At 47.4% G+C, this 16,192-nt stretch overlaps 1 protein-coding gene across 2 annotated transcripts; it reads right to left on the bottom strand.

Moving 5' to 3' along the window:
- Positions 1–4,370: 4,370 nt before the first annotated feature.
- On the bottom strand, positions 4,371–15,211 carry LOC129716043 (N-acetyllactosaminide beta-1,3-N-acetylglucosaminyltransferase 3-like). 2 transcript variants are annotated; one of them, XM_055665921.1, is made up of 2 exons: positions 15,120–15,211; positions 4,371–8,035 (listed from the first exon to the last, which is right to left on the bottom strand). In XM_055665921.1, the coding sequence occupies exon 2, from the start codon at positions 8,026–8,028 to the stop codon at positions 6,862–6,864; it is 1,167 nt and encodes a 388-aa protein (XP_055521896.1). In that variant the 5' UTR covers positions 8,029–8,035; positions 15,120–15,211; the 3' UTR covers positions 4,371–6,861. The 2 variants fall into 2 exon arrangements, with proteins under 2 accessions (XP_055521896.1, XP_055521895.1); XM_055665920.1 differs by lacking the exon at positions 15,120–15,211 and adding an exon at positions 14,285–15,022 and having other exon boundaries at positions 4,372–8,035.
- Positions 15,212–16,192: the final 981 nt, after the last annotated feature.

The raw sequence follows: 16,192 nt of genomic DNA, 5'->3' as shown, positions 1-16,192 counted from the left end.
TTAAATCAGGTTTATCAACGGTTTATAATAAAAAATGTTCTGAACGTCGTTCCCTTGACCATTCTGCCGTATTGAGAATGTGGTCAACCGGGATGTCCATTCGTTCAGCCGCTGATACCAATGCTGCCCTAGTGGAATGGGATTAAAATGTATTATTATCTATTCCGGCAGCTTTCAGTACCTGTTTGAGCCACCTTGGAGTGGTTTGGCTCGTACCCCGTCTTGGGGTTTCTGTGGTTGACCCATAGGCTTTCCTCTCCCTCTAAGATTGTGGGTTGTGTCTATATATAGTAGTAGATGGGTCACCACACTCAACCTGGACTCTGGTGGGTAGGCCCGGAATCCCACCAGTGAATTGGGCGTTCCTGGTCCATATAGCCATATAACGATTACAGCACGGAAAAACACAGGCGATCTCGACCCTACTAGTCCGTGCCGAACTCATAACCTCGCCTAGTCCCATATACCTGCGAGTTAGATTTTACCAGACCTAGAATATGAACGTGATGCGTCTGGGGTAATCACCATGTTATCCAGTCTAGTCTTATGGAGTGACTGGACTCTGTGAGCGTGTACTAGAGCCATAAGCATGAGCGTTTTTAACATAGATTGAGCAAGCTGAGGGATCTGGCTGGTGCCTTTCTCTGAGATATGGGATCCCATGCTCTGCTGACATGCTGTTTTAGATAAGCAGATAAGGCGCTCCATGCTGTATTTACGGCACTGTAACTCACCTTTTAGTCATGGCGTAGATGTTCCAGGAACTCCAATACGTCAGTGGTTGAATAGTTCGTTGTCCCTGCGTCGTGGCAGTATTTTACCCATGTTAGCTTTTAGTGACTGTTCGCAGGGATGCCGACATGGTGGTAATGGTTCCTTTGGATAATCCCAGTCGCTGGTAAGGTCTATTCAAAACCTGCACCCAGGAGTTTGATGTTTCCCTGGCATGGGTGGCTTGTGCCTGATACTGGGTTGAGTCAGCAACCATGGTCCACTAGGGAAATCCATAGGTGACTCGCCCACCGTGTCGTGATGAACTGGGAACCATGGCTGTGTAGGCCGGTCGGGCACGTTCAATATCTCGGAGACAGATCCCATCTGTATTGCGAAGTGCCCGTCTGATGAGGCAGAAGGGAGGAAGGCAAAGCAGAAATTCCCCCTTCCAGCGTGTAGGCATCTATCGCTGCTGCCTCTAATTTGGTTCCTAAGTCACATACATAGGTTACTGGTGATTCCGTCTTGTGCAACCAAATTGATATCTGGCTTTCAAACTGCTTAATACCTTTAGCAGATATTTTGGGTTTGACATCTATTCAATGTAATCATAAATTTTACCCCGTGACATGGTGTCTCCCACTGTGTTCTAGCTTCCTAGGACATAGGCAGCTGATAGTTAAAATGTCTTTTGACACACCATTGCCAGATTTGTTTGACCAATTTGTTGCACAATAATGATTATTATGCTCCCCATATGGTTGATATAAGCCACCACCATAGTATTATCAATCCGTAACCACATACGTACGTGCTGCATTTGAAATGCATATGCTTTTTAGCCCAATAGGCGATCACCAATCCCAAGTAGTTGATGTGTAGTATGTGTAGTAACGATGTTTGTGAATTGGTCCATCTGTTACCTGTGCTGGATATGGAGTTTAGTTGCTCCCCAGGCTAAAGTACTGGCATCGGTTTTTAATAACCAAGTTGGGATTGGTGATGGTAATAGGGCTGAAAACTATGCCAAATATATGTCTGCCCACCACCTTAATTGTGATATAGCTTCAGTGGGTACATTCATGATTTGATTATAGTGACCCAAGTACCTTGGCAAAGTAACAGTCATATGGACGGAATTATTATTGAAGCCCAGATAATCCTTGGTAGTTAACGCTTCAATTCTGGTTTATCTGGGCGTGGGATAAACCTCAGAGCTTTAGGGAGCTGTTTCGTAGCTAGAACTGCTGCCACAGCTAATTCCTTTGTTTCCCCTAATATGAGGATATCATCCAATATATGCCATGATTATGCTTGTTTTCTTAATATTTTCATGGCCATTTTTTAATATTTATAATAGTTTAGGGCTGAGGTTAGACCATAGGGAATGCTCTATGCTCCCATGGTTGCCCTAACCGGGATATCCATTATCCAGGTAAATTTTTTTAGGTATCTATAATGATCCTAGTGTATGGGTATAAGATAGTTAGCATCTTCCATATCAATGCTCCCCATAGGTATCCTTGGGAGATCAGATGTCTGGCAGTGACAAAAACCCGTCTCCATCTTAAAGTGTATATACTCAACAGATTTATTTAGTGATATTAGATCAATGATGATGCTACATTCACCATCTTTTGTAGTTTTGGTGAATATATTTGATACAAATTCCAATGGTTCATGTTTTACTCCCATGATCCGTTTAGTAATGAGCCTTTCTAGTTCAGCTTGACCTTCTCACTTCTCTTTTCTTAGAGGGAGAAAATGCCCTTTGGGCGCATTGCTGAACTGGCGATAATATGCCCAATTTGAATTCCATTTTTATCCTCTAATACTGTTGAGTATATTTTAGTTATTTGTGACAGCATCCCATGCTTTATCAACAAGTGTAAATGCCCCCCCCCCCCCCCGCAGTTAGTAGAACACCCTTATTTAGTGTAAACTGGGAGGAACCAGACTACCTACCTCCATGTTTATTGTTTTTTCATGAAGGCCTAGTTTGCTGGTATGCTGGTGCTGTCGGTGGGGCGGCGCATTTTCCCACGGCTCCGCTCTGGGCACCTGTCTAAAAAGAACTTTGGGGGTAATGTGAAGCGGTCGCCAGGCTTTCACCAGTCCTTGTTTGATATTGCTGGTGGATGCCGAGGGGTGCTGCCAGCTGGGTGTTGGATGCGATGTCCTGCTCGTTCCATGGCCTGCCCTCATGAGGCGCACAGGTTTAGCTGCCTCTCTTCCCGCAGCAGCGGTTTGCATAGCCCCGTTTATTTGGGGTTGCGGGCAGGTCCCATTCTGGGAGAACCACCTTGGTGATCATGGCGTCTCGCCTGCCAGGTGAGTATGATCCATGGAAAAAAAAACGAGCAAAGGCGGTAACATCTTGACCCTTCTGTTAGGAGCTTCAGAATTCGCTGCTTGTCTGCGAGTCTGCTGACCCAGCTGCCTGCGGATTTGCCTCTAGAAAGGCCTGCTCCTGCAGGGCTTTGTTGGGAAGATGGTCGCGTGGAGGAGCCATGTAGTGGCCCACGACACCCAGTAGCTCTTCCTGATCCTGCTCCCCTGGCATACTGCTGTTCTCGTCCGCCTGCCCAGCGTTTAAGCCAGCCCAGCCCTGGCCTCCTTAGCTAGCCTCAAAAGAGGGAGCAAAAGGGTGTGCTATAAATTGGAGGAGGCATAGCTCAAACTCCGCTGTTGCATCAATCCCTCGACAAGGGAGATGGCTAGTGCAATAGCACTGGGGTAGGAGTGTCAGCTCCCTTGGCATTCAGCCAGTGCCCCTTTTTTCCCTGGAGGTGAACTCCATGACCTCCTCTGGCTTGGGGAGACAGACATACTTATTTTTGCTGTCTCCAACCTGTTCCAGTTTTGGAGGAAGTTGGCTCCTGTAGAACCTGTTAAATTGGGAAGATTTTTGTCTTACCTGTATGTAGAGGCTGCCTGCCGTTTTTCAGGCGGCATTGTAGCGGTTCCCGGGCGGCGATTCTCCTTGTCAGGAGTCTGCAGGGCTGCCGGTCGGGTTTTTAAACTTCCCGCCGGTCCGCTGCTGTTCACCAAACAGCTGTTCAGCGGACCGGCATCAGCGCAGCTCCCTGCAGCGGTCCGCAGCGTGTGCGGTCCCGTTAGCGCCTTTCCCCCTCCACTGTCGGCTCCTTCGCTGGAGTCGAAACGGGGGCCGCTGCCTCTCTACTTTGCTCCCCCTGGAGCAAAAAACCACAAGGCCCGATTAAGGTAAGTACTTACCTCACGTTCCTTGGATGCGGGAGCTGCCGACTCCCGCTGGCCGCGTTCTGCACAGCTGTGCGATTATGCCGCACATGCGCACTGCGCTGGGATCTTCACGGAATCACTCACGTGACTCCGAAGTAAAATTTAATTTATTAGTCACATGTACTGAGGTACAGTGAAAAGCTTTTTGTTGTGAGCTATCCAGTCAAAGAAGACTGTGGATGACTGAAGGTGGTGTTATCATTCCACCAGGTGGTGTCATCAGCAATGGCAGCCTTGCCAACGGTCTGTCTGTCTTTTTGTCTTTTTTGTTATTTTGAGATGTTTTTAAAAGTAGATGTTAATGTTCTCTTGTTTTATGTGGCGGGGGGGGGGGGGGGATGGGGTCGTCAAGGGGGATTTTTTTCAATCTCTTACCTTGCCGGAGATGCGATTGTTTGCTTGATCGTATCTCCGGTCGCTCTGTGGCCTAACATCATGGAGCTGACGATCTTGCTCGAGACTGACTTTGAGCCCCTTTGTTCCTCAGGTTTATCCTACCAAGTCACAGCACAGGAACCGGGCCAGCAGTCTACAATCATTGTGCCACCATATTGCCAATGTAAATTAATGTCCTAACATGGTCTATATTTCCACCAGCCCCTGCTGTTTATGTGCCCGTCTAAGTGCCTTTTAAATATTGCTGTGGCATCTGCTTTGACCAACTCCCATTGTGTATTCCTGACGCCTGCCATTTTCCGAGAAAAAGCTTGCTTTGAATATCACTGTTAAACATTCCCTCTCACACCATAAATCTATGCTTGTTATTATTGGACCACTCCATCCTGGGAAAAAGTCTATCTATCCCTCATGCACCTCTCCAAAGCCTCCATATCTTTTCTATAACATGACCAGAAAAGGAAGGTTGTGCTCCAAATGAATCACAATCACAAAATGATACTTTATTAGCCAAGTATGTTTCGCAACATACGAGGAATTTAATTTGCCAAGTCCGTCATACAACTAAAAAGCAATGGAACACATAAAACACATTTTAACATAAGCATCCATCACAGAGACTCCTCCACATTCCTCTCTCTGATGGAAGGTGAAAAAAAGTTCACTCTTCCCTTTGCTATCCCGCGGTCGGGGGCCTCGAGCCCTCCGTTGACGGGATGATCTGGACTCCCGTAGCCAGCGGTGGGTCCTCCACGTCGAGGTGATCTGTTCCTGCATCAGGGGATGTCAGCTCCCCCGCGCCGGACAGTCGATCCTCGCGTCGGGGCTGGTCGAACCTGGTCGATTGGAGCTCCCGACAACCACGACCTCTCCGGAGACTGCTGAGCTCCCGATGTAAAGGCCACAGTTGGAGCGATCCCAAGCAAAGGGTCAACTCTGCTGCAAGTCCTGAAAAAAGTTTCCCCCTCCCCCACATAAAACAAACCGGAGAACATTTACACAAACGTTTAACACAACATTGGTCATAAACTAATGGCAACATTGGTCAATCCTCAGCTGGAATACAGAAGTACAGGAAGGATGTGATGGTGATGGGGCGGGTGCAGTGGAGATTTAGTAAGCTAGCAGAAGTGGTTAAAAAGGGACGTGACTGAGATATACGACAGTCCTCGTATTCCCAGGACGGCATATTATTAAAATATGTAAAAAACCAGGGGGTGGGGTGCGGGGAGAAGATAGATTTTAGGTGAAAGGGGATATACAAATGTATAGATAGAGTGGTAGGTGCCTGGAATGCTTCCTGGTGGATGTGGTGGAATCAGGTATATTAGCAACAGTTAAGAGTTTTTGGATAGGAACAAGAACGTACAGACGATGGAAGGATATAGACCCTGTGCAGGCAGATGGAATTATTTTAAATTGGCATCAAGTTTGGTGCTGACATTGTGGGCCAAAGGTCTGCTCCTGTGTTATGCTATGTTCTATGTTCTATGAGATATGGATAGAACAGAGAGTACTGAGACACAACTACTACATCAAGACATGCCAAAGTGCTTTAAGGCCAGTGAAGGACGATAGAAGAATTATTTCACATGCCTGTTCATCACTACTTTACCTACTGACAGGGAATATCTTAAATAAAACCGAGGAAGACAATTAATTTTTTTATTAAATCAAGACCATTTTTCTTTCTTTGGTCAACAAAAGATTTAATCCCAACAATACACGAGTAATATAAACAAATTATTTCATGACATCCAGTAGCATCAGTCTTTCCAGAAAGACAACATCATTCAAAGATATATAACATAGGGCTTGAACTTGCCAAATACAAGAAATACTGTAGTTGAAGAGGAATATTATTACTCGGATGGTCTGTTAGAAGAAGGCCTTGGTATCTAAGTTGGCGCAAAGAAGCTGGACTAGGTTCAGCCCATTGGGTTGTTCAATCCATGATAGGCTTTTAGCAGTTAAGTGATGATATTTATTTCCTCTTCGATCCTTCAATTCTGAGACAACTAAAGACAGTGATTCAAAGTATTCTCATTTATCCATCATTCTCGGTGTTCCCTACCAGGAAATACATTTATTCCACTGCTCATTTTGCAGGGTAGGCTGCAGGTAAGAAAAGGCAAAAATATGGTGTTCCGATGCATCATTTGTTAAAAATGCATCGTACAGTGCAAATGTGCCACGGGGGTGTGCTCAGTGCCAAGTGACCTCTGTTCATCTGGAGTGGTTTTAACTTGGCCACAATAGATTATAGTGTCCCTGTTTCAATGTGGCTATGAGTGCAATAGATATTAGGCCGAGGGATGATGTTCCTCTTGCAACCTAACAACATATCAAACACAGAGGATATAAAAAGACACAGGACATAGGCATTTGATTCAATGTCATTTCGCAATTCAGCAACATATCTTAAACAACACGAGCAACTTTGGATAAAAATGCACATCCACAGACGGTACTACATTCCGACAGTTGTTACCATCTCCCGCGGTTCCTTGCCTCCAATGCAATTCTCTGCGGAGAGTAAGCACACCTCAGACTAGCATTGTGCACTGCATCCCACATCAACAGCAGTTCATATGGCCGAAAACGGTGCACCAGCAGCAACTCACGATAATAGCAAGGATTGAACGAGTCATCCTGAATGGATGGAACCTCGATTCCAGCCGTTCTGAAGCCCAGGTGCGAGCTTGGGGCCAGCCCAGCCTTAGCCAGGCACATCCCCAGGAAAACATCATCAATGGGGAATAGTTCGAGGTTTTTGGCAATACGATAGATAATATTAGCTGTGTGAACAGACATAAGTATGCCCCCTCCACTAATGTACGGTGGGTACAAGTTGCTGGAGGTCAGCACCTCTGGCACATAATATTTGCTCCTCTTCTCTCGGATGGGCCCAACCCCTAGCATGAGATGCCCCACATACAGGTGCTGGTGAGAATTCATCCCCAGCAAGTAATGAACCATGTTGTCAGTGTTAACAAAGACATCATCATCTCCATTGAAGATGAACCGAGCACTGGGGCAAAATTCATCGACCCACTGCAGCAACTTGTACTGCTTGAGTGTCAGGTTGAAGAAGGTATCCAGGAAATCCCATTGCAGGATGTCTCCATGTTCTCTATTCTCAGTTGCTAACAGCCAATTCAACTTCTTCCTTTCCTTCTGGTCAGGAGAGACACCGGACATAAAGACCCTCCGTATTTGGACCCCTTGGAATTCACGTTCCTTCCCCCAGGTCTTTCTTACCATATCGCGTCGGTCCTGGTTGAATGGGTCAGACTTGACCACCAGAAGCAAGAAGACATTGCCAGAGCCTTCTCGACCCCAACACTTGTTTGGGACATTCTGAATCATACCAAATTCTCGACAGTGTTTATACTGCAAGAAGTTTTTCATGTGCTGGGGCTGTTGGTTAAATGCGGGTTGGTCCAGGAATGTCTTGTTTTCTCGGCACTTGGGCTCAACCACCAATTTAATTGCTTCAACAACAAGCTTTGGTAAATCTTTGTGATGGATAGCTTCTGTGACAACGTCATCAGTCTTTTGCAATGGGCCATCATTCCAAAACACAAAGACCAATCCCAGAGTTATCAAGACACACAGCACAACCTTTTCAAGTAATCGTGTAGACCTTTTCATCCTTTACCTGAGATAGAGAGGAAAAAAAGGGTAATTTTATATAAAGACTTACACATGATGCAACAGTACTGGTGACTACAGGTACTGTCTATATGGAGTTTGTATATTCTCCCTGTGACCACATGGGTTTCTTCAGTGCTCTGGTTTCTCTCCCACACTCCAAAGACGTATATGTTTAGCGGGTTAATTGGCTTTGGTGAAATTGTAAATTATAGAGAGGAGGGGGGGAGGAGAGGGGGGGAGGAGGAGAGGGGGGGGAGGAGAGGGGGGGGAGGAGGGGGGGGGGGGGGAGGGGGGGGAGGGAGGAGGGGGGAGAAAAGAAAAAGGGGGGAAAACCCAAAAGTGGGGGGGGGGGGGGGGGGGGGGGAGGAGGGGGGAGAGGAGGGGGGAGGAGGGGGGAGGAGGGGGGGGAGGAGGGGGGGGAGGAGGGGGGGGGGGAGGAGGGGGGGGAGGAGGGGGGGAGGGGGGAGCGGGGGGGGGTGAGAGGGGGGGGAGGGGAGAGGGGGGGGGGGGAGAGGGGGGGGGGGAGGGGAGGGGGGGGAGGGAGGGGACAGGGGGGGGGGGGGGGGGGGGGGGGGGGGGGGGGGGGGGGGTTGGATGGAGAGGGGGGGGGGTGAAGGGGAGAAAAAGGGGGGGTGGGGGGGGGCGGGGGTGGGAGGTTCTCCTTTCTGGGGTCCTGCACCACTGTTGGGATGCCCATTGTGAGGTGATTGGAGACCAAAAGGGGGTGCCAGGGTTACCCTTTAGATTCCCCTCTCCTACCCCTCCCTCAAGGGGTGGAGTCTCTCCTCACTTTCACGAAAGGCCCAGTGGATGTGCCTTTGTTGAGGATTGGATGGACGCCCTAAGCAGGTGGTTAACTCACAACCCCCACACCCTGGTATATCCCCCCCCCCCTCACCCCCCTCCCCCCCCCCCCCCCCCCCCCACCCCCCCCCCCCCCCCCCCCCCCCCCGGTTGTGACCCACCCCCTTTAGCCACCCACGAAGTTGAGTGATGACCCACCCCCAATATCCCCCCCCCCCCCCCCCCCCCCCCCCCCCCCCCCCCCCATGGAAAAATGCAACGTTTTCGGGGCGAAACACTTCTTCCAGACCCGGCCCAAAACGTTGCCTATTCCTTTCGCTCCATAGATGCTGCCTCAAGCCCTGTTCCACCGTGCGAGTTCACCCAAGAGCTCTCCCGAGTTTAAATTCTCTGTTTAGCATCTCTGTCCCCATCTTCAAATTCCCACTTTGAAATAAAATACAACTTTCGACTTAAAAATTTTGCAGCAGGGTCGCGATAAATCGATTCCCATGCATTTTCAATCATCGTTCGATTCAGTGTAATTTTCACACCTGGTTGATATCGGGTTTTTTTAAAGATACAGTACATTACTATAAATAGTTTCAAGCATACCCGGTACTAAACGCACGAACATTAAGGTGGTTACTGATGTTACAAACAGTTATAAATGAATATAATTTCAAAGTAAAATAGGAGATTTATACATAGACATAGAAAATAGGTGCAGGAGGAGGCCATTCGGGGATGGGGGGTGGGGGGATGATATGATAAAATACCATATATTTGCATTTATATAGCGATCCTACTTCAAATTTTTTTCCCCCAATCACTGTTATACTTTATCATGCAGCTATACACTGCAAATGGCTTGCTTGTAATCATGTATTGTCTTTCTGCTGCCTAGATAGCATGCAATAGAAAGCTCTTCACTGTACATCGGTACACGTGACAATCAACTAAACTGTAACCATCGGAGAATCACAAGTACATCAGACGTAACCAATATGTGGCAAGCAACAAATATTTACACACACTCATAACATCCATTTCCTCTTTTTCACTTTTCCCACCAATCTATCTTCGGATAGGGTGGGGAGATAGAAAAGATGGAAAATCTTTCAGCACGGTGGGTGGCGCAGCGGTAGAGTTGTTGCCTTATAGCGAATGCAGCGCTGGAGACCCAGGTTCGATCCCGACTACAGGTGCTGTCTGTAAGGAGTTTGTACGTTCTCCCCGCAACCTGTGTGGGTTTTCTCCGAGATCTTCGATTTCCTGGCACACTTCAGAGACATACAGGTATGTAGGTTAATTGACTTAGTAAATATAAAAATTGTCCCTAGTGGGTGTAGGATCTCAGATCGGCACGGATCCGGTGGGCCGAAGGACCTGTTTCCGCGCTCCATCTCTAAACTAGGCCCCTTAGCCAGTTAAATTTAGATAAATGCTGTATGTTTGCAAAACAGCCACTACCTCCACCAATCACTTATCTGCCTCACATAGAAACATAGAAACATAGAAATTAGGTGCAGGAGTAGGCCATTCGGCCTTTCGAGCCTGCACCGCCATTCAATATGATCATGGCTGATCATCCAACTCAGTATCCCGTACCTGCCTTCTCTCCATACCCCCTGATCCCCTTAACCACAAGGGCCACATCTAACTCCCTCTTAAATATAGCCAATGAAGTGGCCTCAACTACCCTCTGTGGCAGAGTTCCAGAGAACCTTGGCTGCCATGGTGTTGACATCAGAGGTGCTCTGGAGGGGAACGTGTTTGAGTCACCAAGGCAACATGCCGCAGTTTTGATTAGAAAGATAAGAGAATGAAGTAATAATAATTCTTGCTTAAAAAGTGTGCCCATTTCTGAAACAATTAAATGATGGAATGCAGCCACTCTGCTCAACAGGTGACATACAATTCTGGTATCCCCAATGAAATGAAAATCAGTACATCGTTCCACATGCATACAAGCTGATCTTTTATGGGGGAATGTGGTTAAATGAGGAATTATACCATCTTATTTTAAAGAAAGAATTCCTGGGAAATTCAGAGCTGATGAGAAGATTCAGATTGGAAAAGGATCTTGTGATTGACACAAAAGGCAAAATTGCGGAAGTTTGTGGGAAGCAGCATTATCAGGTGAATGCGTTGGAATTGTAGCAGTAATCACAAGCACACACGCACGCACTCTTCTTCCACTCCCGCCCCACCAATGCCATTGTGAGCCGTGGCCTATGGGCAAATGGAGGGGAAGAAAAATTAGAAGGGTGGCAGAATATTTCTCTTTCCCCTTCCCTTTCTGTCTATCTTTTTCCATGATGTCCATCAGGCCGCCACTGAACCTCTGGCATTCTAGAGAAAACAATCCAAGTTTGTCCAACTTCTTTCCTGTAGCTAATACCCACTAATCCAGGCAACATTCTGGTAAACCTCTCCAAAGCCTCCACTTCCTTCCTGTAATGGAGCAAACAGAAATGCAAACTGCAAACAGAAGTAGGTCATTTGGCCCTTCGAGTCAGATTCACTGTGATCATGGCTGATCATCCACAATCAGTACCCCATTCCTGCCTTCTCCCCATATCCCTTGACTCCGCTATCTTTAAATGCTCTATATAACTCTCTCTTGAAAACATCCAGAGAATTGGCCTCCACTGAGACAGAGAATTCCACAGATTCACAAATCTCTGGGTAAAAACGTTTTTCCTCATCTCTGTTCTAAATGGCCTACTCCTTATTCTTAAACTGTGGCCCCTGGTTCTGGACTCCCTCAACATCGGGAACATTTTTCCTGCCTCTAGCATGTCCAATCCCTTAATAATCTTACACGTTTCAATAAGATGCCCTCTCATCCTTCTAAACTCAATGTATACAAGCCCAGTCACTCCATTCTTTCAACATATGACAGTCACGTCACCTTGGGAATTAATTTCGTGAACCTATGCTGCACTTCCTCAACAGCAAGAATGTCCTTCCTCAAATTTGGAGACCAAAGCTTCACACAATACTCCGGCAGTGGTCTCACCAGGGCCCTGTACAACTACAGAAGGACCTCTTTGCTCCTATACTCAACTCCTCTCGTAATGAAGGCCAACATACCATTAGCTTTCTCCACTGACTGCTCTACCTGCATGCTTACTTTCAGTGACTGATGTACAAGGATCCCCAGATCTGGTTGTACTTCCACTTTTGCCAACTTGACACCATTCAGATAATCATTTGCCTTCCTGGTCTTGCCACAAAAGTAGATAACCTCACCCACGCATCGGCCCACTCACCCAACCTGTCCAAGTCACCCTGCATCCTCATAGCATCCTCCTCACAGTTCACACTGCCACCCAGCCTTGTGTCATCTGCAAATTTGCTAATGTATTTTTAATTCCTTTATCTCTAAATCATGAATGTAAATTGTAAATAGCTGCGGTCCTAGCACCAAGCCTTGCGGTATCTCACTAGTCACTGCTCTAGTGCAAAAGCGCTCCATCTCCATCATAACCCCCCCTCACACCCCCCCCAAAACCCCCGGTCATAGAGACTCTCTGCATACAAATGCCCGAGTACAGAAGTTGGGACGTTATGTTATGGTTGTCCAAGGCACTGAACGCAAGTATTGCGTTCAGTTTTAGTCAACCTGCTATAGGAAAGATCGTGTTAAGCTTGGAAAGTGTGTCACGTGTGGAATAGATGAGGTAGATGCACAGTCTCCAGCCTTTTGTGAGATATGACTAGATGTCTTTATGACCCTCCCTCCATGTTCCTACAGCAATACTGTCCCTCCAACATTGCCCCTTCCTCCACTACTCTCCGACAATTTCTCCTCTGGCCACGATCCACAAAAAAAGACTGGTATGTGGTGATTAAGTTCATGGAATAATCTAATTTATTTCTTGGAAAGTCCAAGGAGGATGTGCTTCAGCTGCTGAGGACACTTCAAAAGACAATAAACAGGTTACACACCATCATGTACAGTTAGCAGTTCAGAGGTGGTGTGTTCTAATTGATAATTGAAGTGGGCCAGATCTTTTATAAGGGCAAGGCTTTACAGGCTAGCTGGTTAATTGAAGTTAATTGAAATCTACAAACACTTGAGGATTTTTTTACAGGGTGCACGATGAGAAGTTGAATTTAGAAAAGAGACAATCTGATCTTCGCAGCAGCTTGCCAAGCTTTGAAACTCACATCCTTAAATGTCCATGGTAGCAGAGGATTTAAAATATGTTTACACTTAGAAGTAGCTGCATTTGTGATAAGCTAGTGGGTGCAGTATCAATAGACAATAGGTGCAGGGGTAGGCCATTCAAGCCAGCACCGCCATTCAATGTGATCATGGCTGATCATCCCCAATCAGTATCCCGTTCCTGCCTTCTCCCCATATCCCCCGACTCCGCTATCTTTAGGAGCCCTATCTAGCTCTCTCTTGAAAGTATCCAGAGAAATGGCATCCACCACCCTCTGAGGCAGAGAATTCCACAGACTCACATCTCCCTGTGAGAAAAAGTGTTTCCTTCTCAGTTATAAATGGCTTACCCCTTATTCTTAAATTATCCCCCCCTGGTTCTGGACTCCCCCAACATCGGGAACATGTTTCCTGCCTCTAGCGTGTCCAAACCCTTAACAAACTTATATGTTTCAATAATATCCCCTCTCATCCTTCTAAACTCCAGAGTGTACAAGCCCAGCCACTCCATTCGCTCAGCATATGACAGACCCACCATCCCGGGAATTAACCTTGTAAACCTACACTGCACTTCCTCAGTAGCAAGAATGTCCTTCCTCAAATTGGGGGACCAAAACTGCACACAATACTCCAGGTGTGATCTCATAGGGCCATGTACAACCGCAGAAGGACCTCTTTGCTCCTATACTCAACTCTTCTTGTTATAACGGCCAACATGCCATTCGCTTTCTTCACTGCCTGCTGTACCTGCATGCTTACAACATAGACTGATGAACAAGGACCCTCAGATCCCGTTGTACTTCCCCTTTTCCCAACTTGACGCCATTTAGATAGTAATCTGCCTTCCTGTTTTTGATACCAAAGTGGATAACCTCACATTTATCCACATTAAACGTCATCTACCATGCATCTGGCCACTCACCCAACCAGTCCAAGTCACCCTGCATTCTCATAGCATCCTCCCCATAGTTCACACTGCCACCCAGCTTTGTGTCATCTGCAAATTTGCTAATGTTACTATGAATCCCTTCATCTAAATCATTGATGTATATTATAAATAGCAGCCATCCCAGCACCGAGCTTTGTGGCACCCCACTAGTCACTGCCTGCCATTCTGAAAGGGACCCGTTAATCCCTCCTCTTTGTTTCCTGTCTGCCAACCAATTTTCTATCCATGTCAGCACTCTACCCCCAATACCATGTGCCCCATCCCCCATGGCACTCTCTCCACCCTCTCCTCTCATAGAATTCCCTTCCTTGCACCCCACCAAGTATCTAGTTGCTTAACCCCACCTTTAATCGTTTCCCTCGTGGCTTGCCGTTAACTGTGCTCCGGGGCCGCGATGATGGAGCACTTTGCGCTGACTTCCTCGCCGTTGTCGCGGACTTGAGGACTGGCTCGGTTCGCAAGGGAAGTGGAAGCTCTGGTTTTGTTCTGGCACCGCTCGCTCACAAACAGCCACACCCACGAACGCCACCCCCTCACACTAAAATTATTTAACGGTGATGTTCGGCAATGGGACAACTTCCACGGGGGGCAGCTCGCCCCGGACATGGGGGCTTCTGCTCGTGTGACCGGGGGAGCCAGCGACCAAAACTAAAAGTCCTCAGTCAGTCAGTCAGTCAGTGGCCTCTCACCAGAGAGTTGCAGCTCAGGGTAAACTGTATACCTTTGTGTGTGCTACTTTACAGTAGCAGATTCCAGCCATTCGCACATATAAAACCACCACACATTCAAAACTTCTCTTCATTCAACTGTAAATTATTTTGCACGATGCAACTAGAAATACAATCGCAGGAAACGAACGGATCAGGTTGCCTGAAGGTGTTCATGGGTGGAGGGGACACAGAAGGGCAGAAACCCGTTTTCCTCCCTGTTGCCGTCCGTGCAATTCGGCAGCAGTCAGTGTTTAACTTTTAAACAAGATGCCCTCCGTCACCAATCAAATTCTTGATTTTATTTTGGGCTCTCAAATACCGTGCCCAAAGATCCTAGAGGTTCTCTAGGATCTTTGACCGTGCCCTTCCAGTGAGTCGAATGAAGAGGAAACGAGAGAGAATCTGGGCAGTGGCAAGCAAACAAACACCCCGTTTAACAGAGAGTGGACAGCATTAAAAAAAAATAAACCTCGCAGCAAGTTCCGTTGAAGTTTCATTGTTGCCGAGCAGAGAAACCGCCAAATTCAGAACATGGACCGGATGACTGTAACTTCATGTGTGTGTGTGTGTGTGTGTGTGTGCTCGGTCCCGCAGACAGGAAATCAACCCGGGAGAAAGCAAGCATTTCTACATTTTCTTTAAATGAAGATTTTTTTTTAAAGCGTAGAATCTTAAATGAAAGGAAGAAGTACAACACACACACACACATCGGGTCAAGCGCCATCTCCAGACACTATTTGCACTAAATGTTGTCCCCTGTATCCTTTATCTCAGCGGTTCTTAACCTGGGAGTCGAGACCCCCGGGGGGGGGGGGTCTCGACCCCCGCCAAATGCGCCTTTGGATTACATCTTGATAATCGACTCCAGTATCTTCCCCACCACTCATGTCAGGCTAACTGCAGGGCTGCCAGCTCTCACGCTTTGAGCGTGAGAATCACGCATTTCAATCCATTCTCACGCCCTTGCGCTGATGACAGAATTCTCACGCTGTCTTCAGTCCTAGCACAGTTGTCTCTTTGCGCCACATGACAGCAATCTGCACCGTCTGGGGAAGCGCGTCGGTCCCGGGCAGCGAGTGTCAGCGCCTCCTGTGTGCCGGCTGCGACCACTACACTGCTAGCCGCCACTGCAGCCTCCCTCCCTCCCTCCCTCTCTCCTGCCCTTCAACATAGAAAACATAGAAACATAGAAATTAGGTGCAGGAGTAGGCCATTCGGCCCTTCGAGCCTGCACCGCCATTCAATATGATCATGGCTGATCATCCAACTCAGTATCCCATACCTGCCTTCTCTCCATACCCTCTGATCCCCTTAGCCACAAGGGCCACATCTAACTCCCGCTTAAATATAGCCAATGAACTGGCCTCAACTACCCTCTGTGGCAGAGAGTTCCAGAGATTCACCACTCTCTGTGTGAAAAAAGTTCTCCTCATCTCGGTTTTAAAGGATTTCCCCCTTAACCTTAAGCTGTGACCCCATGTCCTGACTTCCCCAACATCGGGAACAATCTTCCTGCATCTAGCCTGTCCAACCCCTTAAGAA

This window comes from Leucoraja erinacea, unplaced genomic scaffold (assembly GCF_028641065.1).
Source record: "Leucoraja erinacea ecotype New England unplaced genomic scaffold, Leri_hhj_1 Leri_1628S, whole genome shotgun sequence".
Taxonomy (NCBI): domain Eukaryota; kingdom Metazoa; phylum Chordata; class Chondrichthyes; order Rajiformes; family Rajidae; genus Leucoraja; species Leucoraja erinaceus.
This window is presented reverse-complemented; position numbering and strand designations above follow the sequence as displayed.

Coding starts and splice junctions, on each gene's coding strand:
- LOC129716043 (XM_055665921.1), bottom strand. CDS start 8,028: ATGAAAAGGTCTACACGATTACTTGAAAAGGTTGTGCTGTGTGTCTTG.